The sequence below is a fragment of the Hemiscyllium ocellatum genome, chromosome 1, assembly GCF_020745735.1.
Source record: "Hemiscyllium ocellatum isolate sHemOce1 chromosome 1, sHemOce1.pat.X.cur, whole genome shotgun sequence".
Classification (NCBI taxonomy): Eukaryota; Metazoa; Chordata; class Chondrichthyes; order Orectolobiformes; family Hemiscylliidae; genus Hemiscyllium; species Hemiscyllium ocellatum.
Genome location: NC_083401.1, coordinates 128,136,023 through 128,162,913, shown reverse-complemented (window position 1 = coordinate 128,162,913; position 26,891 = coordinate 128,136,023). Strand labels below are relative to the sequence as shown.

Genomic DNA, 26,891 nt, shown 5'->3' with positions numbered 1-26,891 from the left:
TAATGGCAGCAGGTACATTGGAACACCACCACCTGCAAGTTCCTCTCCAAACCGCTCACCATCCTGACTTGGAAAAGTGTTATCATTCCTTCAGTGTCACTGTGTCAAAATCCCAGAACTTGTTCCCATCTTCTTGAGAGCAACCAGGAATAGGTAATAAATGTTGGCCAGTCAGCCAGTAACACCCACATCCCACACACAATTTTTTTTTAAAAGCATTTATCATTGAGTATGCAGCCCAATACTGCCCTGTTCTAGTTGCTTTCACAACTCTGATCTTGGTGAAGTCCTCATTGCCTTCCCAGAAAGAGAAAAGGTCATTCATCTAGAGTCATTAGTACCATCAATAGGTGTAACTCTGGAGACTGTGTAATATCTGGAGTCAGGCGGGGGCAAGGTGGTAGTCTGGGTGGGGTCTGTTGCCTAATTGAGAGATCATAGACTTGTTTGAGTGACAAACATTTACCTATCCACAAGGCTTAAAGGTACAAGATCAAGTGAATTAATGTGTCAGCTCTAAAGTGCCTTGACCAATAAAAGTAATTCCAACTGAAACTCACAACCATCTACAAATTTTCATGCATCCAACTCAGTTCTAAAACAGTGGGAGCAAATAAAGTAAGCTGTGTTGTACTGTAGCATGCAGGCTATTGGGTTTGAGCATGTCACCAGACTTGTTCAGTGAAAATGAGGCTGAAGATATGATTCCTAGAACAGTACTGTGCAACCTTCATTACCTGTCTGAAGGTAATGTGGGAAATAGTGGTCAGCATTTCAATAGCTCACAGCTAATGTCAGGAGAGAAAGGACTTGTGGTGAGAAGAGACTTTAAGCTTGAGAGATCCAACATTGTGACCAGTGTGAAGCTGTTTTTTTTTAAAGTCACCATCTATAGACCTCGATCAAATGGACAAAAGCACTTCATTCATGCCTTGGCCATCTGTCAATGCTGGAAAGAACATTTTGAACAATCCTCACTGGCAATCTACAGGGTGGCTGATACCCTCCAAACTATCATTCAGTATCCTGTGGTAGAATGTCTCGCTGCACCACCATCAATGCAGGAACTGTAATAAACAATCAAACAGTTGAAAGAAAGCTGAGGTTGCCAAAGATGGCAGACCTTCACCTGCATCAAGACATCAGCTTTTGAAATACAACTATTGTAACTATCTTTCAAGAACAGAGGTAAATCACACTGTGAGAACTATTGAGGTATTTCACTTTTGTCAGTAGCAGGGAATATCCTGACCCACATTCTCTTGAATCACCAACCACCTCCGGGTAAGGAAATGCCCCCAGAGCCACAGTGTAGCTTTAGACCTTCGAGTAGAATCTTTGATATGGGTTTTGTTGTTAGAAAAATTTCAAGAACAGCAGTAGGATGTACTCATCAACCTGACCAAGGCATTTCTTTCATTAAATTGAGAGTCTCATTGAAATCTGCTCCAAGGATTTGGACATCCAAGAAATGTCTTCACATTCCTGCACTTGCTTAATCATATGATCACAACTGTATTGAGTGAGATATTTGAAACAGTTGCTTCAAGGCTTTGTGATCATTTAGAACTGATTACAATGTATCTTACAATGGCTGACCAACTTTTCAAAGACCATTTTCCCTCTTGTGTTAGTATTAAATAGTGCCTGATGGAAAACTGTTTAATCACAGTTGCCTTTGTGCCAAAACATAACTGACAGCCTTAGATGTACGTGATCTATTGTTTACAGGTAACTGCAGTGTCATTAGCTACCCTGGACCAGACTTACAATCTATTGTCTATCTCTTCAATTCTGCAGACTAGGAACTTGACTTGTCTTTGAGTGTTTCCAAAACAAAACTCCAATATCAAACATAACTTGATCATCTAAATATCCCACCTCTCCATTTACAACAGGGAAGGAAAGAAAGTTAAGCAACTCCTACATTCCAGATTCCATTACCGTGTGGGAAAATGTAACCACTGGAATATCCAGGGCAGAAACGCTCAACCCTGAGTAGATGTAATTCTGGAATCCAGGGCCAGCTGAATGTTGCCTGTTACTTGTCAGCCCTCCTTTGAATATTGTACATGTTCAAAGTGTACAGTGTAGGCTGATAAGCATTGTGAAGAGGGTGGAATAAAAATAGGCAATAATAGCCTCACTGCTGAGCTTATGATAATGGCTGAGTCATACTGCAGGTGGCAGGGATGAGAAATTTTCTCTGAGGAATTCCTGCAGAGATCCCTGAGATGAGTTTGGGGAACCAGGCACCTAGTATCACTTCTGATTTTGTTGATTCTGGTAAGTGTTGCATATTAAACCATTATTATCTTACTAAAATTCTTACATATAATGTGTTGTGGCATGAAGTGTAATATCTAATCCAATATGTTTAGATATTTACATTGTACTAAGTAATTTCTCAAAGTTGCACACTGAGCGTAAAGACCAATGTTAGACTTCATGGCAAGCAAACACAGAAATTGCAGGAAAAGCTCAACAGGTCTGGCAGTATCTGTGAAGAGAAATCAGAGTTAACATTTAGAGTCCGATGTCCCTTCCTCAGAATTGCTGCCAGACCTGCTGAGCTTTCCCAGCAATTTCTGTGTTTGCTTCTGATTTGCAGCATTTGCAGTTCTTTCAGTTTTTATTTAGACTTAATGGTATTTGTTTAAAGTGTGCAATGTCATTGGACATTTTGAAATTGCTATTCTTCCTTCTTTGTAAACACTGTGAACGTTATTACTATTTATAGCTTCAAAATAAGTTTTGTCAATTTGTGAAGTAAAGTTTGGAAGATAGAGCTTCTTAGTCCAGGCCGAAGATGTGTAAGACCAGCAGCAGCACAGCTTTGTATGTCAGTCAGTGCAAAAGTGGCAAATTTACAGATTTTTATGTTAAATGAGAGTTTAGAAATATAATTGAGTAGGTTAACAAGGATTAAAGTTATGTAGGTAGAAGTACACTGAACATGTTCTAAATAACATGTATCTGTTTACTGTTAAATAATTATTTATTTGCTTCCTAATTTCAAACTGGTTTCATTTGCATGCATTGTGAATTAAGCAAAATCTATCTTGTTTCTGCAGATGATTCTTCAGTCTCAGGGGTCAATGCAATTGAATACCATTATTATCTTGCCTATTTCTCAACATTTTCTGTACTTTTGAGTAGACAGAGAAGTTGTTTCTCCTCTTGGTGTGCAACAACATATGTACAAAGGCACATATCTTCTTGCTTACAGGTGCCACGTGAGTGCTATTCAGACCTTTATGTTAGCTGAACACCACCATTAGAGAAAGTGATAAGGGCACTTCTGACTTTTATATGTCTCTGTAATGATCTCACTTCTGACAAACTCGGAGAGAAACTATTCTCAAATAGGATGGAGCAAACTCCCGCTATTCTCGTTTTCACCATTCTCGAATTTTGTTACCCGTGCTTTCCTTCCATGTACCACATCTCCCACGATAGTGTCAATGTCCATTTATCTGTAGTTCTGGAAGATAAAATATGATGTAAAATGGTTACAAAAATAAAATAAAAATTTAAAAAGACTTTCTGCATGAACACATTGGTGAAGCATCATGCTGTATTTCTTGGTGCGTGTCTGCTTCAATTTGTGCATGCGTCATAACATTGTGCAGGCAAGTAACTAGTTGATTCACCAGCTTCACCTTTTATATTAAGATGTAAGATCGCCCATTTTCTGTTTTTCTAGTGAATTGAATTTTTTTCCGTTGATTTTTTTAAATAAAATTGTTGTTTTCAATGTTTTTTTTTCTTGGCTTGGTTTTTGTAATGTAAATGTTGAAATTTTGGTGGATTGGAACTAATCTCACTGATTTCTACCTATAAATCGTGCTTATTTTTTGATACCACTGCTTGTGATGTTCTCCAGGAATATATCCCTTGCTGATGGTGAGATGTTACTGTACTATAACATTACTTCCAAAAAACAGTCAGTGCAATCTGTATTAGCTATCTTCATTTGTAATTGTTTTACTAGATAACTATTTGTAATTTTTGCTATAGTGATGGATATTTATTGTTGGCATGAATCCAAAAAAAATTCAGATCCTTTGCTTGAAACAAGGTGGTAGAATCCTAATTATGATGGACTGTTGCTATGTTAATAAGAACCTACTGTATGGACCAAGGACCCTCCCGACTCAACGCGGTTTAACAGAGAGGTGGGAGTGGGGGTGGGGGTGAGGGGGGGACAAGCTTGAATGTGTTAAGCTGAGTTTAATGAGGGGCCTTCATTATGTGGGGGAAAAAACGGCTTGAAGCCTGCACTTTCTCGCGGTGGGACCCGGTCAGCAATTTTACAAGAAGTGCTTTTTAATTGGTTTCCTGTGAGGATGGCAGGTGGACTATCTGTGCTGTTGGCCCAGTGTCAGAGCCAGCATCTCTAACGCCTTACCAGCACAGTCAAGAGTAGTGGTTGTTGCTGAAGTATGCAGAAAACCTTGGACTACAACAGGAAGACAAGGAAAAAAGAAACTGAAAATTCACAGGGCTGAGGAAAAGGGGAGATGTCTCTGGTTACTTTATTAGCAGCACGTCAACCATCATGAGCACTGCATGATTTGGCATCTCCAGCTAGGTGCCATTGGCACAAAAAGGGAAGAGCAGCAAGGGCTGGGGGTTGTGTGGAGTTGGTTCCTGGCATTGCCATTGTGCCAAGGCTACATTGGAAGGGCTCTGCAAGAATACCTCTCAAGTCAAATTGACTATTGTGAATGGAATGCACTAGGCTTGCTTTCACTATCACAGGAAATGTGTACTTCCATCATGCAAAGAGGTGTCCTTTTGAAACTGCACCGGATGCAGTTTCCTATTGAAGTATGATTTTTGTGGAGGAAGCCAGTTAGAAAATGTTGAGAGGTAGTAGACTGTCCTAGGTACAGTAGAGCAGGTTGGTTGTGCAGATACTGAAGAGAAAGTTGACCATCTGATTAATTACGGTCTCCACAGATCTCCTGAAAGCTATGCCTGAAAGGCATAGGTCAACCTCCCCACTCTTCTGGTCATCTTATTCCTTAAAAGAAGTTGTGCATGACCATTTGCTCCTTCAGCAAAAGCTACAGCAGCAGGAACATTGGAAACCCATGTAGATAGAGAGTGATAGCCCAAAATCAAGTGTATAGGGTTCAGTGCAGCTATCAGTGCCAACAGTGTCTCAGGATATCATACAGTCCTTACCTACAGCTGCCAGCTGCTTTTCAAGCTTTCACTTTTCTAAATGTATCCAGAAAGTCACTAATGCTCTGTTTGCTAAGGCTAACTCAGTTATTAATTTCCTATTCAATGTTGATAATCAGGCAGTCAGGACAAGCAGGTGCAGGTTGATATCCATTGTACCCTGTAGTGATCGGTGTCCTATCAGTAACCAGCGGTCTTCCTAAATAGGAAGGACTCGCACTTCATGAATGTGCCAATCCATCTTTCACCACATTAGCTAGATCACGCCAGTCAGTGTATATTATCCAGGAATCTGCCATGATGCCTACGTTGTGGAGCATTCAGATGCCCGTATCCTTCTGCCCATGCCCCAACCTTGGTATTTACCTGGATGGTTGGCTGGTAGCAAGGGCTACGCCCCTCAAACCCTTATGTTAACCATCAGGAATCCAGAGTTACACTGTAGTGTGGTACAGCACTGTGTATGCTTCCACAAGGGCCATTGTAGAGCAGGCCAGAGGGCTTCTGAAGATGAAGTTCTGTGTCTGGATTGGTCAGGTGATGCACGGTGTCCTGCATTACAGGGATGTGCCCTCCACAACCTGACTCTAACAAATTTGGGATGTCTTGGATCTCGGGGTGAGATGGAGGAGAGGGAGGTTTCTTCTGAGTATAAAGTTGTTGCTGAGGATCCTGAGGTGGCCCAGGAGAGTCCTCAAAGATGCCAACTTGATTGTCTAATGAGCGAGAGAAGGACATGAAAACCTCATGGCCATCTGATTCCAGGGAGACTTATCTACATGGGCATGTTTGTTATTGATTAGCTGGCTGGGATATTGCCATGTCCTCTATTTTGCTTTTATTTCCGACCATAGTGCAATTCTTTTTTCCTGGCTGCTTGTGATGTGATAGCTAGGCTGTTTAACCTCTGTTAACTGCACGTATCTGTAGCTGTATCACCCGAGCATCCTATGAACAGGGTCTTATGGAGGGCAACACTTTCCTGGGTGACTCCTGTATTAAAGATTAGATCAATCAGGGAGCACTCAACCTGAGGAAGGCTCCCCTGTCTGTGATATACTACTTGATGTTAGTCCCATTTACCCCTTTCTCCCTACAGTCCTTAGGATCCTAACACTGTTGTTCACAGTGCTGTGCATTCTCTGTGAGGTGTATAGAAATGCTAACACTTCCCTACTTCTCTTATCTTCCAACCCCTGCCCATACCTACCCAATATGTACATACACACACCTCTGCCATGGAGATGACCGTTGGATCCTGCAACCCTTAGATGCAGGTGACCTCCATGTTCACGACTTGGCTGTGTAGGACTGTCTGATTGTCCAAGATTCAATAAGGTGTTAAACTAATAGGATGTGTGTGTTCCTGAGTACCACCTCTGCAGCTTTTACTGTGGTGCCCAAATGTCAACGATTTGCTAGGTTATAAGATGGAGAACCAGCACATGTTGACAGTCTCACTACCTCGTCAAAGGTATGCTGACAGAAGGGCAGTGTATTATTGGGGGAAGCTATGGTGCATCTTTCACTGTAACCAGTCATGTCAGTACTTAGTAGAGAAATGATGAAACATTAGAATGATGAAAGTGCATAGGTATTTTGTGATACAACTATTTCCATTATTGAAGTACCCATAATGCTGAGATACACGGCAAGGGATTTCTCCTTCCTTTGCCTACTACCTCATCTAGATACAGGCCCGATAATAGCACCTGATGTGGAGGGAGTCTGACCAGTATGCCCTGGTGACCGTGAAGACTTTGGCAAGGATATTCCGTGGGACCCTCCCATGTTCAGCACAGATGCTGGTCTATCCTCCATGGTGTCTGCTGTAGGCAACGGGTTCACTGGCAGAGGGGTGATGGAATGCCCTGCGATGAAGCTTTCTGTCCTCCTCGTAAGTGCCTGCTGGCACCACAAGTTTCTTTGGAAAGAAAGTGCATCTAAAGTAAAGTCAAGATGCCTTGTTCCCCCTCTTGCCTTACAGTTGCTGAACCACCATTGTTAAAGTGATGGAGTGCAGGTCCAAGTGTGTAACTAGCAGCCACTGAGTTTTCTGTTGGAACTAGGCCTCCAAGGCACCCAAATATTTGGATATCAGTGCCACAACAGTAGGACATTGGATGGATACCCACATCTTTCACTCCACTCTAATGCAGGCTGTCCCATTTATACATGTCCCAGAAGCGGTCCCAGTGATTCAGGATTCTGAAAACCCTCCCTCTGTACTGCCCAGCTCCCTGAATTCTTGATGTAAGACCACATACCTCACTGTTTTCCCATATTGTTGATAACAATATATACCATAACCTCTCACTTATCACCCTCCCCTTTCAGGATGCCCCGCAGCCGTTCCATGACATTCCTGATATTGATATCAGGAAGACCCCATTCCCCCTACCACCACCACCACAGTTGAGTTGCTTGTGGTGCCTGAAGCTTGGCGCTGACTGCATTGTTCCGAAGTACCAGCATCCTCATCAGCTGTGGACTGACAAATTTGAGTACAGATGACTTTCATCCTCGAGTCTTAATGAGCTAGGCCTGTTGCTGTTAATTTTCCAAACCTTCCTAGATTGCGAAAGTACTCAATTGGAACTGGAAATGAATAAATATAACCTCTCTATTGAAAAAGGGAAGGAGGCTGAAAACAGGAAACTATCGGCAAGTAAGCTTGACATTTGTAATTAGAAAGATCATTGAGCCTTGTAGCATAGAAATAGACACTTTGGCCTAACAGTATTAGAATTGATCATTAAAGAGTTTATAGTTGTGCACATAGAAAACTTTAAGATGTGTGGGCAGAATCAGCATGGTTTGTTTCAGAGGACAATCCTGTTTAACCAACTTGCTGGAATTCTTTGAAGAAGTTACATGCACTGTGAATAAAAGGGAACCTGTAGACATACTGCACATGAATTTCCAGAAGGCATTTCATAAAGGTTAATGTCAAAGGTCATTCTGCTTTTATTAATATAGGAATTAATAAGATGGCAGTCAGATCCAGGGAACTTGTCAGCCTTTAGCCCATTGGATTTCCTAGCAGTTTTTAATCCAATGATGATTGTTTAATGTTCCTCCCACCTTTTTGCCACTTGATTCTCTAATGTTCTCAAACTGTTTCTGCTGTGAAGACAGATCTAAAAAGCTTGGTTGAAGTTTCTTCCATTTCCTTATGTTCTTTTATTATTTAGTCTTGTTCTGTATGGGATCAGTGCTCACTTTAGCTACTCTCTTCCTTTTTGTATACATAAGGAATCTGCGGACCTTTTTATACTTATTGCTAGTTTTCACTCATACTCTGAATTCTCACTTTTTAAAATAATTCTTTGCTGGATTCAAGTTGTTTAGTTTTTCTGGCCCAACACAAATTGCAACATTTGTATGGCTTTTCTTTCAGTTTAACATCAACCTTTTAGTTCATAAACTTTCTTGTAGCTTCCTTATTTAGCAATTGATGATGTTTTTCTTTTTGAATTGAATATATGTCTGTTAAGAATTCCGTTTAAAAAATGTGCTATTACCTTTCTACTGTCTTACCTTTTATCCTATTTTCCCAATCCACTTTAGGCAATGCTATTGTCATGTTCTTAATTTCCTTTATTTAAATTTAAGACAGGAGTTTCAGATCCACATTTCACACCTATTATGTTATTTTGTGATCACTGTCCCAACTGCTTCCTGTGGCAGAGAATTCCACAGGTTCTCTGCTCTCCACCCTCTGCGTGAAAACATTTCTCCTCCCATCTGGTTGGTTGTTCTATGAAACTCTTCCAAGTACACCATTTGAGCTTATTCTCTATAGGTTACCTTTGCCAACTTGATTTGCTACCTAGCTAACCACATTAATCACATGCACTGACTGTAATTTTCTCCTGTATAAAATCTAACCCAACCAATTATTACTGAGATACAATTAAACTATATTCATCTCCAACATCTTTGTAACTTTTCCAAATAATAAATCTGCCAAGTGTTTTTATTGTACTGCTTATTGCTCATTCTGATGTAGCCATTAAGTTTGTTGGCACGTTTCTGTCAATAGATTCCATCTTTAATAACTTTGGCAAGAACAAGTTCACCAATTCACAATAGGAAATGGTTTCCAAAAAGTTTGGCTTGGTTTTTGCATGTATGAATATATTTTAAATCAGTGAATGAAATGCAGTTTGAAAGTGAGTTGGCAGACCTCAATGTGCAACTGACAGCCTCTCTTAAACGTCCTTTCGTTTCTTTCTTTCAGTAGTTATCAGTTTACTGCTTTGTCTTCATTAATCAAGATTTTAGTACAGTACCCATTATATGGGAAAGTATCACCCAGGGGCTAGCTTGTGGTCAGAAATTGGGCGCAACTTCAGATTAGAAGCAGGATCTATAGAACCTTAACACAGAGGCATGTCAAAAGATCTGAAACTTTGCTGAAACTCTGATGTGTGCCTAATTGATAAGCAAAACTGACAAGGAATCTTCTGCCCCAGTTCCATTTTCTCACCGTATTCTCTTCTCCCTTGACATAAAGTCATAGAGATGAACAGCATGGAAACAGACCCTTCCCACCAACTCATCCAAGCCAACCAGCAATCCTAAATTAATCTAATCCAAATTGCCAGCATTTGGCCCATATCTCTCTAAACCAATCATATATCCATCTAGATGCCCTTTAAAGGTTGTAATTATACCAGCCTCCACCACTTCCTCAGACAGCTCCATATCTTTCGTATATGGAAAGCTGTTCATATCTCTCGAATATAAGCAATGATTAAAGCTCCATGATTGTCTGGGGCAAGAAATTCCAAAGATCCACCACTGTCTGAGAAAAGATGATCCTTCGCAAGGCGGCCTTTGTGTGGAGCCACAGAAAATGGGGAGATACAAAATGAATATTTTGCATCAATATTTACTGTGGAAAAGGATAGGGAAGATATAGACTGTAGGGAAATAGATGGTGACATCTTGCAAAATGTCCAGATTAGAGGAGGAAGTGCTGGATGTCTTGAAACGGTTAAAGATGGATAAATCCCCAGGACCTGATCAGGTGTACCCGAGAACTCTGTGGGAAGCTAGACAAGTGATTGCTGGGCCTCTTGCTGAGATATTTGTATCATCGATAGTCACAGGAGAGGTGCCGGAAGACTGGAAGTTGGCAAACGTGGTGCCACTGTTTAAGAAGGATGGTGAGGACAAGCCAGGAAACTATGGACCAGTGAGCCTGACCTCGGTGGTGGGCAAGTTGTTGGAGGGAATCCTGAAGGACAGGATGTACATGGAGTTGGAAAGGCAAGGACTGCTCGGGATAGTGCTGAAACACGTGTTGCTGCAAAAGCGCAGCAGGTCAGGCAGCATCAAAGGAGCAGGAGAATCGACGTTTCGGGCATAAGCCCTTCTTCAGGATTTGGGATAGTCAAAATGGCTTTGTGCATGGGAAATCATGTCTCTCAAACTTGACTGAGTTTTTTGATGAAGTAACAGAAGATTGAGGGCAGAGCAGTTGATGTGATCTATATGGACTTCAGTAAGGCGTTCGACAAGGTTCCCCATGGGAGACTGATTAGCAAGGTTAGACCTCATGGAATTCTGGGAGAACTAGCCATTTGGATACTGAACTGGCTCAAAGGTAGAAGACAGAGGGTGGTGGTGGAGGGTTGTTTTTCAGACTGGAGGCCTGTGACCAGTGGAGTGCCACAAGGATCGGTGCTGGGCCCTCTACTTTTTGTCATTTACATAAATGATTTGGATGCGAGCATAAGAGGTACAGTTAGTAAGTTTGCAGATGACACCAAAATTGGAGGTGTAGTGGACAGCAAAGAGGGTTACCTCAGATTACGACAGGATCTGGACCAGATGGGCCAATGGGCTGAGAAGTGGCAGATGGAGTTTAATTCAGATAAATGCGAGGTGCTGCATTTTGGGAAAGCAAATCTTAGCAGGACTAATACACGTAATGGAAAGGTCCGAGGGAGTGTTGCTGAACTAAGAGACCTTGGAGTGCAGATTCACAGCTCCTTGAAAGTGGAGTCGCAGGTAGATAGGTAGTGAAGAAGGCGTTTGGTATGCTTTCCTTTATTGGTCAGAATATTGAATACAGGAGTTGGGAGGTCATGTTGCGGCTGTACATTGGTTAGGCCACTGTTGGAATATTGCGTGCAATTCTGGTCTCCTTCCTATCGGAAAGATGTTGTGAAACTTGAAAGGGTTCAGAAAACATTTACAAGGATGTTGCCAGGGTTGGAGGATCTGAGCTACAGGGAGAGGCTGAACAGGCTGGGGCTGTTTTCCCTGCAGCGTCAGAGGCTGAGGGGTGACCTTATAGAGGTTTACAAAATTGTGAGGGGCATGGATAGGATAAATAGGCAAAGTCTTTTCCCTGAGGTCGGGGAGTCCAGAACTAGAGGGCATAGGTTTAGGGTGAGAGGGAAAAGATATAAGAGACCTAAGGGGCAACTTTTCCACACAGAGGATGGTACATGTATGGACCAGAGGATGTGGTGGAGGCTGGTACAATTGCAACATTTAAGAGGCATTTGGATGGGTATGAATAGGAAGGGTTTGGAGGGATATGGGCCGGGTGCTGGCAGGTGGGACTAGATTGGGTTGGGATATCTGGTTGGCATGGACGGGTTGGACTGAAGGGTCTGTTTCCATGCTGTACACCTCTATGACTCTATCTCAATTGCTTCTCATCTTTAGGACCATCCTTTTGATTATGTTTCTGTTGATTTTAGAAGCTCCAGAGCAAATAACCTTTCTGCATCTACTCTATTGAATCCTATGAGACTTTTGCCATTCTCTAGTATGGGAACAGAATTGTATGGCAATTCTACTGTGTAAGGGAGATAATCAGAGCATCAGGAGACCTCCTTAAGCTCTAATTCAGCATTAGAAAAATAATTGAAAATTTCCTACAAAGCTTTCACCCAATTTCCAAACTGCACTGTATTCAACAGGTTAGAATATATTTACATTGAAATAATTTAGAATGCAGTCAGAATGTAAAATTGTTGGTGAATTTGCGTGGAGTAATGCACAAAAAACTACTACAGTTTGCTCAACTAATGTAGTCTGAATTGATATTCATTCTTCAAAACAGGATGACTTTTGGTCTCCATCTAATCAAACTCTTTCCTATGTTATATGTGAGAATATGTGTGACAGATTTCAGAAACTAGGCCTAGAAAAGCTTCATTTGTAGTATTAACATTCTTCTTACCGAAAAATCAAGTTTTTCCTTTCACTTTTCACTTTAAAGTGACAGGTTGTTTGCAAGGCTCTGGATGTAAGTGATGATGAGAAAATCATGAAAAGTTTAAATCACTTGAAATACCCCAATGAACTCACACTAAATCTAAACATTAAAGTTTCTGGAATTGCAAATCTAATCTTTCACACAATTCTAAATCTTATCAAGTCTCCTTGAGTACTACCTTCCAAACCAATGGCACCTCCCATTCAGAAGAACAATGGCAGCAGATATTTTGGAGCACTTCCACTTGTGAGTTCCTTTCCGAGCCCTCACTGTCCTGACTTGGAAGTGCAGGTGTCCCACTATATCTGCAGGTGATACGTTCCAAGACCTATTGCAGATCCCCGAAACTGCAGATAGTAGTGAAACCCATTATCTAAGTGGGAAGCTTACCTTCCTGGCAGCCCCCTGGAATTATTTCTGGAATGTTCCATGGAATGTTTTCAGGCCATGGTAAACCATGGATAATTGAAACAGTGGAAACTGAATCTGTGAATACGAGAGTTCTACTGTATATCAGCATTCTATACTGTTGTTCAGTCAAAGTTCTGGAACTCCCTCCATACTGGCCTTCCCTTCCTCAAATGCAATGGATGCAGAAACTTTAAATATGTTTAAGGCTGATGTAAGTAGATTTTTGATGATTAAGGGAATGAAAGATTATTGGGATACACCGGAACATAGAGTTGAGGTTAAATCAGATCAGCTGCTATCTGAATTGTAAAGCATGCTTTAAAAGGCCGAGTATCCTTGTTCCTTGCTTGTATGCTCACTTTGTGGCATTGAATTTACTACATTAAAAAACGTAAGCAGTCTGATTTTTAAAAAATACTTCAAAGCACTGGTTGAACCAGACTTTGAGCAGTTGGAGAAAGGCAGTAGATGCTGGCCCAGCCAGTAATGTCACATCCAATGATTTGAATTAATGAAAACCTAGGGAAGTAACGTACACACAGGAATCAAGTCAATGGCTGTAGTATCGCCTACCTGGTCCTCTGAATTTCCCTATCACTATTGTTCTTCTATTCTTCAACCTCTTCCTCCACCATCATCCATCTCTGTACAGCTAGGCAAGCCACGGTACAGTGATGTGGCTCAGGCTGCACTTGCCTGAGGAACCATTGTCCATACCAGTATCTCAAATGCAACACCGATTAGGAAACAAGGGAGACTGAGAGGACTCCTGCCATACCTCTGTTTTTTTTTAAAGACTGCCTCTTCCCTCTCTGTCTGTATGCTCCTAATCTTTGGTATGACTGCCTCCCTATATGTGTTTTCCACATCATAGTCTTCTGCCTCAATAATGAACACAGAGTCTCCAACTGCTGATTGGGTTCTGAAATCCATTACTTAAGCTTCAGCAGCTGGTATACTTGCGGATATTTGTCTGGGTCACATGGAAACATGGCTTTTCTACAAGCTCATTTGTTTGATACAACCAGTGGATCTATTGAATTCCAGCAGAATTCAGCAATTTGCTGGATCATGGCAGGGGGTGGAGGTGTTGCAAGTGATGAAGACATGGTTGGTTTCGATTCTACCTCGTTCTGTTCCCCCTTTACTGCAGAAGTTATACATTTCAAAGCTCTTATTTGTAATCTTGTTGCTAGCATGCATATCTAGATCCTGATAATTACTGTTTGACAGGTTGAAATGAGTGTGTTAATACAAATTCTCTTTCACTCTATGGCTGTCTCAGTAAGACCATAATAATGGGTTCAGTAACCTGACTCACTATAGACTTTGGCACTAATCTTTACTGGCATTAATCCCAGTGTAATTACCGTGTTCCAGCTGACACACCTTTGATAGTCAGAAGTTAAGAGGCAGTTTGTACAAAGAAGTGCTGCAGCGTTGTTCTGAGCACAACAGATAGGAGTCTCGTCAAAATGACTAATTTTTTAAAGTGTAAGATGGCTGCTTGACGTATGGTCGAGATTGCGTGACTATGGCAGAGTGTAATGGACATTTGTGATTACATTTCAATTCATGCCCTCCCTTTTTATACAATTATCATGAAATTTTTGAGTTAACCAATCTCCACTGCTGTTCTAGTGCATTAGTAACTTGTTATTCTTGTCAGTGTCTGCATATGCATTGCATACATAAGCTTTAAATTGTGCTGGTCCCTTCATAATGAACGTGCATGTTGTTGGCTGGTGATCTGGGTGATGTGCCTTCACTGGGGAATGTTGTTACAGTGTCATTTATTGTCATCCTGGTACATGTTGTTCCATTTTGGTTGTTGATTTATTTGCTGGTGTTAGATTTATGAACTATGCAGAATTCATAACTTTTCCACTGTTTTCCTGATCAGCACCCTGCCTGCAAAAAACCCTCTTAATAAAACAACCATTTATTTGTACATCTTTCAATGTATCGTGCATTTATTGCTCACAGTGCAGTCTGCTTGACATTGAAGACAGGTACAGTTTACCTTTCCAGATCACTTCTGTTCACACCATAGTTATCACTCCAGATTTCCAGTTATCTGCTATTTTAATCTCATTTTATTCACACTCAGACTTCTCTGCCTTCAGTCTCTGTTCCGGTGAAACTCATGGAAAGCCTAAGAAGAAATACTTCATCTTTCAATTAGGCACTTTACAGTCTCTGGACTCAATATTGTCTTTAATAGTTTCAGACCAAAACAATTGCTTCAATTTCTTTGCAAGATGATGCCACCTTTCCAAATGACACATCATCATGACTCCCCTTTAATTTTTTTTTTACTTATTCCAGTGTTGTCATTTTCTGGTGTTGTACTCATTCCTTTTTTCCATTCTACCACAGATCTTTCCTTTTATTCTGTTGCTCACTTTCCCCCTATCCTATTCTGCTTCTATCCTTGATTTAAAACTGCAATATTGCTAATGTTTTCCAGTTGTAATGAAACATCATCTTAAAGTTTTAACTTTTCTCTGTGAACATCGTGTATTTTTATTTTTCTGTATTTTTGATTGTACGCTGAAATGGGAAAAGGATTGTTTTAAAAACTAACAGTTGTAGAATGAATTGCTGTACTTTGTAAAACCATCACTCAGCACTTATTGTAAATGCTGTTTTACACTGTTATTTGTTCAATTGATGGGGAAGTTTAGTTGCAGACAAACGGGACCAAGGAGTGTGTTCGGAGATTTTGTCAGCTACAAGTACCTGATTGCTCTGTGGTGTGATAACTAAATGTTGATCCTCAACTTTATTAGGTTAGCACAAAATATCTCAAAACATGCAGCACAAGCACATTAAATACAATTGAAGTAGTAATAAATAATAATTATCGTTATAATTCAATATATGAAGCAATCAAAATGCTTATACATCATGTTGGCTGTAGTTCTCTATTGACTGACCAGGTTATTCTTTCCCTGCAGTTGTAAATTTTTTTTAACAATTTTGTTTGTGCTTTAATTCTAGGGATGGATGCAATACTTGTAAACAGTGACTAATAGTCCAATTAGAATTAATTTTAAACCACCTGCCACTACCTTAAATCTATGACCCTGTTTATTGACCTCTGTTTTGAAGGGAAAGGTTATTCCTATCTACTCTATCTATGCCCAACATACTTCAATCAGATCTCCCATGCATTGTAGGTGGCAGGGGAAGTTGAAAAAGGTCATTGAAAATGCACACAAGATCCTGAGCTTTATAAGTAGAGGCATGGATTACAAATAAAGGAAATTATGATGACTTTTTGTATAAAACACTGGTTTTACCTCAACTTGAGTATTGTGACCTTGAGTATTCCTAATTATAGGAATTAAACTTTAGAAAGGATGAGAGTGGGAGCAGCATAAGTCTAAGAATATGGTTGCAGGGATAAGAGGCTTCAGTCATCTGGAAAGGTTAGAAACGCTGGAGTTGTTGTTCTTAAGCAGGAGGAGGTGAAGAGAATGTTGGATAGAGGTTTTCAAAACCATAAAGCACATAGACAGAATAGATAGGGATCTTTCATTTCGCAGAAGGGTAGAGAATCAGCGAAAGAAGTAATAGCAACATTTTTATGCAGTGAGAAGATAGGATCTGGAATGCCCCACCTCAGAGTATAGTCGAGGTGTATTTAGTTGTGATTTCAATAGAGATTTCAATTAGTACCTGAAGAGAATTAAAAAAATGCTGGGTCATGGAAAAAGAGCAGCTGAATGGAATGTAGACAAGACAAATATTTATTATCTAATCATTCATGAGATGTAGGTGTCCCTGGCAATGCCAGCATTCATTACCCATCCCGAATTTCTTCTGAGGACTGTTTAAATGTCAAAAATATTGTTTTTGGTCTGGAATCACAAGCAGTCCAGACTGGGTAAGGATGGCAGATTTCCTTCACTAAAAACCATTCGTAAATAGGGCAGATTTTTGCAGCAATTGATGGTGGTTTCATGGTCACCATTACTGAAACACCGTTTTCATTTCCAGATTTAGTCAGTGAATTTCAGTCCCTCCAGTTGCCATGATGGCATGTGACCCAAGCATCAACCTGCATCTTTGGATTACCAGTCCAGTGCCATATGCACTTTGCCACCAACTGCTCTAATGGACTGGCTGGCTTCCTTCTGTGTTGTAATCTTTCTGTGATTCTATATCACCTGAATTAGACCCTTTGTCATCACGATAGCTGATAGCTAATTAATCAGATCACTGTGACAGATAGCTGGTGAATTCTGATGAATGGTTTTGCTTTTACTCCTAGGGGGTGGTGTTAGCAATTCTGGAAAGGGTGAAAATTAATGTCCTCTGGATCGGATGGGATTTATCCTAGGCTTCTCTGTGAGCCCAGGGAGGAGATTGCAGAGCCTTTGGTTTTGATCTTTTATGTCATCCTTGTCTACAGGAATAGTGCCAGGAGACTGGAGGATAGCAAATGTTGTCCCCTTGTTCAAAAAGGGGAGTAGAGACAACTCTGGTAATAATAGACCAGTGAGCCTTACTTTGGTCATACGTAAAGTGTTGGAAAAGGTTGTAAGAGATAGAATTTATAATCATCTAGAAAGAAATATGTTGATTAGGGATCGTCAACACGTTTTTGTGAAGGGTAGGTCATGCCTCACAAACCTTTTATTGAGTTCTTTGAGAAGGTGACCAAACAGGTGGATGAGGATAAAGTGGTTGATGTGGTGTATGTGGATTTCAGTAAGGTGTTTGATAAGGTTCCCCACGGTAGGCTATTGCACAAAATATGGCAGCATGGGGTTGAGGGTGAATTTAGTGGTTTAGATCAGAAATGGGCTAGCTGAAAGAAGACAGGGTGGTGGTTGATGGGAAATATTCATCATGGAGTTCAGTTACTAGTGATGCACCGCAAGGATCTGTTTTGGGGCCACTGCTGTTGTCATGTTTGTAAATGACCTGGATAAGGGTGTAGAAGGATGGATTAGTAAATTTGCGGATGACATTAAAGTTGGTGGAGTTGTGGACAGCGCCGAAGGATGTTGCAGGTTACAGAAAGACACTGATAAGCTGCAGAGCTGAGAGGTGGCAAATGGAATTTAATGTGAAAAAGTGTGAGGTGATTCACTTTGGAAGGAGCAAGAGGTATGCAGAGTACTTGGCTAATGGAAAGATTCGGCATCTCCAAATCATGGTAAGATTCATGGTAGTGTAGATGAGCAAAGAGATCTTAGAGTCCATGTACATAGATACCTGAAAGTTGCCATTCAGGTTGATAAGGTTGTTAAGAAGGCATACAGTGTGTTAGTTTTTATTAGTAGAGGGATTGAGTTTTGGAGCTACGAAGTAATGTTGCAGCTGTACAAAACTCTGGTTGCATACGTTTCTGGTCACCACATCATAGGAAGGATGTGGAAGCTTTGGAAAGAGTGCAGAGGCGATTTACTAGGATGCTGCCTGGTATGGAGAGAAGATCTTATGAGGAAAGGCTGGGGGACTTGAAGCTGTTTTCATTAGAGAGAAGAAGGTTGAGAGGTGACTTAATTGAGACATTTAAGATAGTCAAATGGTGAGACAGGTTGAACAATGCGAGCCTTTTTCCTCGGATGGTGATGGCTAGCACAAGGGGACATAGATTAAAATTGAGGGGTGATAGGACTGCGCTGTTATGTTCTATGACTGCCTGTATGCAGTGCTGTCAGATTATTTTTCTTGTATCAGCATAACTTTCAATACACTTACAGGCACATAGACTTGTGAAGCTGTCATCCAGAGCCTGACTATGTGGGTTGGTTTTCCTCTTCTAGTTGACCACTGGTACTGAGCTGAAGAAACATGAAAAAGGATTTGGAACCCATCTCCTGGCTCAGATTCAGTGAGATGATTGGGCTACTTTATATAGTGGCTTGACCAACACTGAGTGTGGATGAAGACAGCTGCCACGACTTCAATGGGAACATAGTGTGTAGTTAGGTTGAGGTACAAGGCAACCATTATTAGGAGGCACAGCGGTGGATCTGGCTTAACTGTATGTTTTGCACAATTTTTGTTGGTAAAGAAATCTTGCTGTTTGCAATTGCCTGTCCATAGCGTCTTCAACATTTCACCAAGCTTTTCAAGTTATAAGGCAGCAGATTTAAGTTTACCTTTATTCTAGCTGAAGACAGTATGTCTTAATTCTCAGTTGGAATATTTAGGCAAAATGTATCTCCCAGCCCACATTGCTTGAGAATGTAGGAACAACAAAGCTTACATATCCAAGCATACTAGCTTACCTGTGTTTTTATAAGATATAAAGAACGTGTCAAATGGAAGGTGTTTTCTTGTGCACAAAGTCATTCTGGCCAACCTGACATTTAACTCGGACGAGATTAATCTCTCCATTACTGCTAAGGCTTGTCATGTCAGACACTGGATTTCCACTTGCCTGCTAGTGTGTTCGTCAGTGTTATACAGTGTAAGGTGAACTAGGTCAGTACATATATAATTATTGAAAAGGAAACTTAATGGCCAGATCTTTAACTTTTTTGCACCTGTCTCCTCACAGAATGACATCTACGAGTGGTGCCGAGATCACCGGGTACATCACAAATACTCGGAGTCCAACGCTGACCCTCACAATGCCACCCGTGGATTCTTCTTTTCTCATATCGGCTGGTTGTTCCTGAGGAAACATCCAGATGTGGCAGAGAAAGGAAAGAAGCTGGATGTTAGTGACCTTCTTGCTGACCCTGTTGTTGTGTTCCAAAGAAAGTAAGCACAACCAAGTGAGATGAGAGCTCAGCAATACTTTGCAATACATGTCCACTATTATTAATAGTAAATATTGAATGTGATTACTTGTTTGGAAACTTCATTCCAAAAGATCAAAAGGTAACCAGTTTTATTTTTGGGTCATTGCCATTGTCTGCGGCATGGGCTTCCAAAGGTTTTACAAAATAGTTTATCTGAGGAGCAGTATTCCTTAATTGACATTGTTATCGGTAGAGCTACTAATATTGCCATCTTACATAACCAAACTGTTAATAAATCATTTGTATTAAAAATAGATGAATTAATAATTTATTATAGACTAATACTTGTGCCAAAGTTTTGATTTAATGTCATGAGCTGAGCATATGATGGCTGATAAACCAACTCCAACTTACACTCTGCCCCCCCCACCCCCCCATCCCCTAAAGAGCTAGGAACAGGAGCAGACAGTTCAGCCCGAGCAGACAGAGCCTGCTCTGCCACTTACAATCATGGCTGATCTCATCCTGGCCTCAACCCCACTTGTCTGCTCGCTCCCCATAATCCTTTAGCTCATTACTATTTTAACAATCCTTTATCTCCTCAAATTTACTCAGTGCCCCAGCATTCACTGCACTCTGAGCTGGTTAATTCCATAGATTCATGACCCTTTGAGGGAAGTAACTTCCCCTCACTTCTGCTTTAAAATTTGCTATCCCTTATCCTAAAATCATGATCTCTCATTCTAAATGACCCAACTTGTGGTAGAATCCTCTCTGTCTGCTTTGTCAATTCCCCTCGGCATCTTTTATGCTTCAATTAGTTGTCCTCTCATTTTTCTGAACTGCAAAGAGTATTGGCCCAAACTGCGCAATCTCTCTTCACTGTACATGGACAATGGAAGATGTGACCGTAAATCTCACTACAGCTGAAATAAACATGGCAAGATTTGTGTTTCTGCATTATAAATTTTTGCCATTAAATTAGAGAAGTGTTTATGATGAAGTTTAAAATTAACATTGTTGAAAAAAACATGGAATAGTACTTCTTAAAGATATTTTGTAACATTTGGGAGAGATGCAAACTGTTGGATTGCATCAAAGTGAAAATGTCAGTTATTGGAATGAGGGCTTCATCTAATTCGCTCATTGAAAAAATTTAAGCCAGCTGTCTGCATTATATTCAAAGCTAGCTCACAAAATCACTTTCAGTAAAGGGGAGATTCTCGTATCTGTCTAGACTTCTGAAAACTCTGCCATATTTGACTCTTGCCTTTCAGAGAAATGCCTTTTAAAATGTTGTGAAGAAGTGTTTTGGAAATGGTATGCAACAAAATCATAACCTTTTAAAACCTCACATTCAATGCAATCTAAACTTTGTGGTTTTAAAGGAAATAAAACTGAACTTCTTTTCCTTTCCAATCTTTTTCAACTCTTCTTTTCATTTTTTTGGCCAGACTTTTAAAAATCTGTTACTGCCTGTCTGCTGACAGAGTGGTCAAAGCAGGGCACCACTTTTTTAAGAAAACAAACATAACACCACTATTCAAAAAAAAGAGGGAGACAGAAAACAGGGAACTACAGACCAGTTAGCCTGATGTCGGTCACTTGAAAAAGTGCTGAAGTTTATTATTGAGGAAGGTTTAACAATGCACTTAGAAAAAGTAGAATTATTTCAACAAGTTAACCTGGTTTTTCAAAGGTTTAAATCCTGTTTAACACATTTAGAGGAAAACTAATAAAGTAGATAAAGCGAACCAGTGGATGTAGTTTACTTGGACTTCAAAAAGCATTTGATATGGAGTCAAATGTAGGGTTAAGACAGAAGAGGCAGACAATGATATAGCATGGATAGAAGACTGGGTTATGGGTAGCAAGAATAAAGTTGACATACCAGGTCAGATGAACTGGTCGGAGGGTCAGTGTGGACATTTTGGGCCGAAGGGCCTGTTTCCACACTGTAGGAAATCTAGACGATCTAGAAGAAGTGATCAAATTGGCAGCTGTGACTGATGAGTGTCACATGGATTAGTGCTTGGGTTTCAGCTATTTGCGATCTGTATGAATGACTTGAATGATTTGATGATGAGACAGAAAATAAGGTCACAAAGATTGCTTATGATACAAAGCTGTGAGAAGCACGTGAAGAGGTCTTAAAGAAATATAGATAGGTAAAGTGAGTAGGAAACAAGTTGGCAGCTAGAGTAAAATATCAATGGGTGTGTGTGTGTGTGTATGTATATATTAAGAAACATGTTCATTCACATCTTGTATTTATTTCCTTTTCACCTGTTGATCCTTACTTACCTCATAAATAAGGAAAGGATCAATGACTAGTTTACACTTGTATTCTATAACACTAAAGCAGTCATTAGAAATTGAGTAATGCATTTTTATTGAAAAGCTTACTCACCTCCCAGTGAGTTTAATTATTTGAAGCCTATAATTTTTATTTGAATTGTGCCTGACTATTTAATTTAAAATGCATCTCTCACAGATAACTTGTACATATTGACAGAACATTTCTTAACATTAATAAATAGCTTATACAGTTGCTTTTGATTGTGCTGCATTGGGCAGCAACAAGAAAATAAATAGGTAATAACTCGTTGCACAAATTAAAACCACATTTCCAAGAAGGAAGCTGTCAATGCATCAAAGTTTTACTGTTGGAATCCAGTGTGGGCAAGGCAGTACCTATTGCAGTAACAGGCATAAAAGTCAGAAGGAACCAGTTTCAAATCTTAGGTTTATATACAGTCAAGTTGGCAGTTTGGGGTGTTAAGATATGCCTTTGTGGCTGTGATCTGATTAAAGGAACTACAATTGGCTAAGATTCCCGTTTTTAATGTTTGCCTGCTGAAAAACAAATGTCTGACGGAGGTAGGATCAGGTTGGGATGTGATGTCCCTATGTGGTTGAAAGCAGATTAAGATTGCTTACAATATTCATATTTACAGTACTGTGCCACAAGCTTACCTCATAACTGTATTCCAACCAATATGCCTACAATTAAAATGACAGATGTTTAGTTTTCAGGATTTATTGTTTTATTCCACTTTCCAAGTTTTGTTTTGCATTGCTAACATTTACTATTAACATGCAGATAGTATAGTGCAACAAGTGATAGTAAATGGACAGATGCAGTGTCTAAAGTAACTCTAAGATATCCAGGACAGGAAAATTCTCAATTTGATCCCATGTCTTTGTCCATTTAATTATCCAAGCCAGTATACTCCATATTCCAGGCATTGAATGGGAAGAATCAGCATTAGATCCCATTTCTGCCCGGTGATTAACACATGAAAATATGAATTAGGAGAAACAAGTCCCACAGCCACTGAAGCCTGTTCTGTCATTCAGTTAGAATATATTCAAGAGCTGGCCAGATATAGCACTTCGGGTGAATGGGATCAAAGGTTATGGGGAGAAGGCAGGTTTAGGCTTTTGGGTTGGACAATTGGCCACGATTGTGATGAATGGTGGAGCAGGCTCAAAGGACCGAATGGCCGCCTCCTGCTCCTATCTTCTATGTGTCTATGGCTGATCTACAATCTCACCATTTGCCAGATTTTTGCACATTCACTGAACTTATCTATATCTCTTTGTGGCCTCCTTAGGTCCTTTTCAAAACTTATTTTCCACCTGCTCTTTATATCATGGCACATTTTGACAATCATATCTCTGGGCCCTTCATTCAAGTAATCTATATAATTTAAGAAAAATATTAGTAGGCCCAACACTGATCCGTGTGCCTCGCTCCACTTTACATCTTGATGGGAGAAAATGAGGACTGCAGATGCTGGCGATCAGAGTTGAGAATGTGATGCTGGAAAACCACAGCCAGTCAGGCAGCATCCGAGGAGCAGGAGAATCGATGTTTCAGGCATAAGCCCTTCATCAGGAATGAGCTTGCCGTCGAGTTTAATTTAACTAATCACTACACCATGTGCTATTAATTTCCACAGTACCATTTGATGTGACAACTTTTCACATGCCTTCTGGAAATCTATGTACAGTCTGTCCAATAGTTACCCTTTCTTCAAAGCACATATTACTTCTTCAAAGAATTCCAACAAATTGGTTTGACCTGATTTCCCTTTTATAAAACATGTTGACTCTCCCTTATTACTCGAAGTGTTTTAAGTGCCCTGCTGTAAAATATTTAACAGTAGCTTATAATGTTTTCCCTATTACAGATATTAAGCTAACCAGCTGTAGTTTCTGTTTTTTGTCTCACTCCTTTTATTAAAAATCATTTACATTGGGTATTTCCAAACTAATGGAGTCTTCTGCAAATTTTGTAAAATTAAAATGCATTAACTACCTCACTGGCAACTTCTTTTATGACCCTAGGGTGAAACCCATCAGGGCCTGCAGACTTTCAGCCTATAGCTCCAACAATTTGCTCATTCCTACTTCCTTTGATAGTTCTCTTGAGTTCCTATTTTTTCACTTCCAGATTTATAGCTGTTTTTGGGATGTTAGTTATAATCTCTCAGTGAATGTTGATGCAACTTACCTATTTGAATCATTTGCCATCTCCTTATTTTTCCATTATTAATTCTCAGACTCACTTTTTATAGAACATGCGCTCAATTTTTAAAACTTGTTTCTTTTTAAATATCTATAGAAACTGTTGGTATCTGTTTTTACCCCTCTAGCTAGCTTTCTCTCACACTCTAATTCTTTGTTCTTTATTGACCTTGTAATCAGTCTTCTCACATTTTATATTCTGTCCAAGTTTAGGACTTACCCATTTGTTGATTTTTCTACAAGTTAGTTCATACATTTGACCTTTTTAAAGTTTATATTGGACTCTGATCTTTCCTTTGGAAATTTCCTTTCTCATTAGAATGGATCTATTCAGCACCAATCGTGACTCCTCAGATCCTGAAGCAGCCTGTGTTCAAATACATAAGATCTGGGCAATATCTAGGTTTGGGTTGACAAGTGGCAAGAAACATCCATACCACACAAATGCCAGACAATGACCATCTCCAATAAAAAACAATCTAACTAAGATATTCAGTAATGTTGCAATCATTAAATCCTCCATCATCAAAATCCTGGGGGTTACTATTGACCAGAAACTCAACCAGATTCACCACCTAAACATAGTGGCTAAAAGAGCAGGCCAGAGGTTAGGAATATTGTGGCAAGCAACTCACCTCTTGACTCAGTCTGTGCAGCTCCAGCATTACTCAAGAAGCTTGACTCCATCCAGGACAAATCAAACCACTTTATTGGCACCACATCAGCAAGTATCCACACCCTTCCAATGCTTAGGAGCAGCAGTGTGTACAATCTACAAGAAGCACTGCTGAAATTCACCAAAGAATCTTAGCACCTTCCAAGCCCACGACCACTTCCACCTCGAAGGACAAGGGCAGCAGATATATGGGAGCATTACCACCTGCAAGTTCCCAATCAAGCCACTCACCTTCCTGACTTGGGAATAGATCACTTCCTTCACTGTCACTGGGTCAAAAACCTTAAAATTCCTCCCTCAGTGCATTGTAGGTCACCCCACAATGCATGGACTACAAAGCTCTCCTCCACCTCAAGGACAACTAGGGATAGGCAATAAATGCTGGTCCAGCCAGCAATGCCCACATCCCACAAGTGATTTTTTAAAAAAATTCTATGTATTTAGAAACATCCTCTCATATTTCTGCCACTGCATCTGTATTGACCTCTCCCTTAATCTAATTTTGCCAAGCAACAATGTGCTGATTCATGACTTGTTGTCCTGAATGGTAGCTATTTGGAATTTGAAGTCCTATCAAAGCCAGAGCAGGGTTATGAAGGGATAAAATCAGACTATGTGGATGTCAGTGAGGTGAAACAATAGCAGGAAAAGATAGTAAGAAAATCCTATAGGAACACTTAACTTTACGATAAAGTATAAGAATCCTCAATACTGTAAAATAACAAATGTGCAGGAAAATACTCCTGGTAAAATATTATACACTATGTTCCACAATATAGCAAACTGAAACACTTTAGGCAGGAGAAGGTCACTGATCCTGCAGTTTGTTTGAGTAACTCTTTTTCTTATCTATGAGATTTCTCTGCTTCATTTGTATCAGTTCACTAATCAAAAGTCCACAGAGAGACAATAAACTTGTCTAGTTATTTATTGAACTTCTGAAAGTTTCAACTGATTATTTGAATTGGAAGCTTACTCCTTGAATTGATCATATTTTTTATGAAAGAAGTTCACCAGGAATTTCCAGAATGTGTTCTCCCATCTGACCACTGTACCTTCTGTGGGAGGTGGGAGAAATCTAACACGTTTTTGTATGTGTGGTGCTTTGGATTGAATGTTATTTTTCCGTTTTATTTGAATCCATGCTGACTGATCCTGGCTCATTGTATATGTCAGGTAATTGATAATCTTAAAATGTCTTAAGTAAATATCTTGAATAAAATTTATAATCTGTCAATTTGCCAGAAAATATCTGGGTCCACCTTAGAAAAAAGATCAAGTATTAGCCTTACAGTTCTCCACTAACCTTTCCTCCAAGGGAGGCAATAGAAATGTTACTGGACTCTTATTTCAGAGCTCTAGACTAATATTCTGGGAACAAAGGTTTAAATCTCACCATGGCAGATGGTGAAGTTTAAATTCAATAAAGTCTGGAATTTAAATAAAAACTGGTCTAATGGTGAATGGAACGGCTGTTGATTATGTAAAAGCTCATGTGACTCACTAATGTCCTTTAGGGAAGGAAATCTGTCATTCTAACCTGATCTGACTTACAAATGAGTCTAGACCCACAACAATATGATTGATTCTCAGCAATGACCTGGGAAATCACTGGGTTCAGGGGCATTTAGGGATAATCACACTGATGTACTTGGCCTACCATACCATGGAAGAGAATAAATGATGTGGGGTAACCAAAACTAACATGTATATTGCAGGTAATTCACATAGTTTACAGCAGATTTATTTAGGCAAAAGTGAGGACTGCAGATGCTGGAAACCAGAATTTAGACTAGAGTGGTGCTGGAAAAGCACAGTAGGTCAGGCAGCATCTGAAGAGCAGGAAAATTGATGTTTCGGGCAAAAGCCCTTCATCAGGAATAGAGGCAGGGAGCCTCCAGGGTGGAGAGATAAATGGGGTGGGGGGGGGGGGGTGGATTTGGGCAGAAGGCATCATTAATTCCTGTCTCCTTCAGTTCAAATAAGGGCAGTTATTTCTCTCTGTAACCAGCCAATGAAATTTTTACCTGAGTGATAGTGGTTTTAATAGGAAGTAAGGCAAAAGACAGAAAATTATAGACCAATTAGCCTAACCTTGGTTGTGGGTAAGATCCTGGAAACCACT

At 40.1% G+C, this 26,891-nt stretch overlaps 1 protein-coding gene across 2 annotated transcripts in view; it reads left to right on the top strand.

The window, feature by feature from the left end:
- The window catches only part of LOC132816172 (stearoyl-CoA desaturase 5-like), a 57,997-nt gene that overhangs the window by 16,294 nt on the left and 14,812 nt on the right, over nt 1-26,891 (top strand). For both annotated transcript variants that reach the window (XM_060825669.1, XM_060825662.1), the window contains exon 3: nt 19,371-19,576. In XM_060825669.1, coding sequence (XP_060681652.1) covers nt 19,371-19,576 — 206 coding nt within the window. The remainder of the gene's footprint in view (nt 1-19,370; nt 19,577-26,891) is intronic.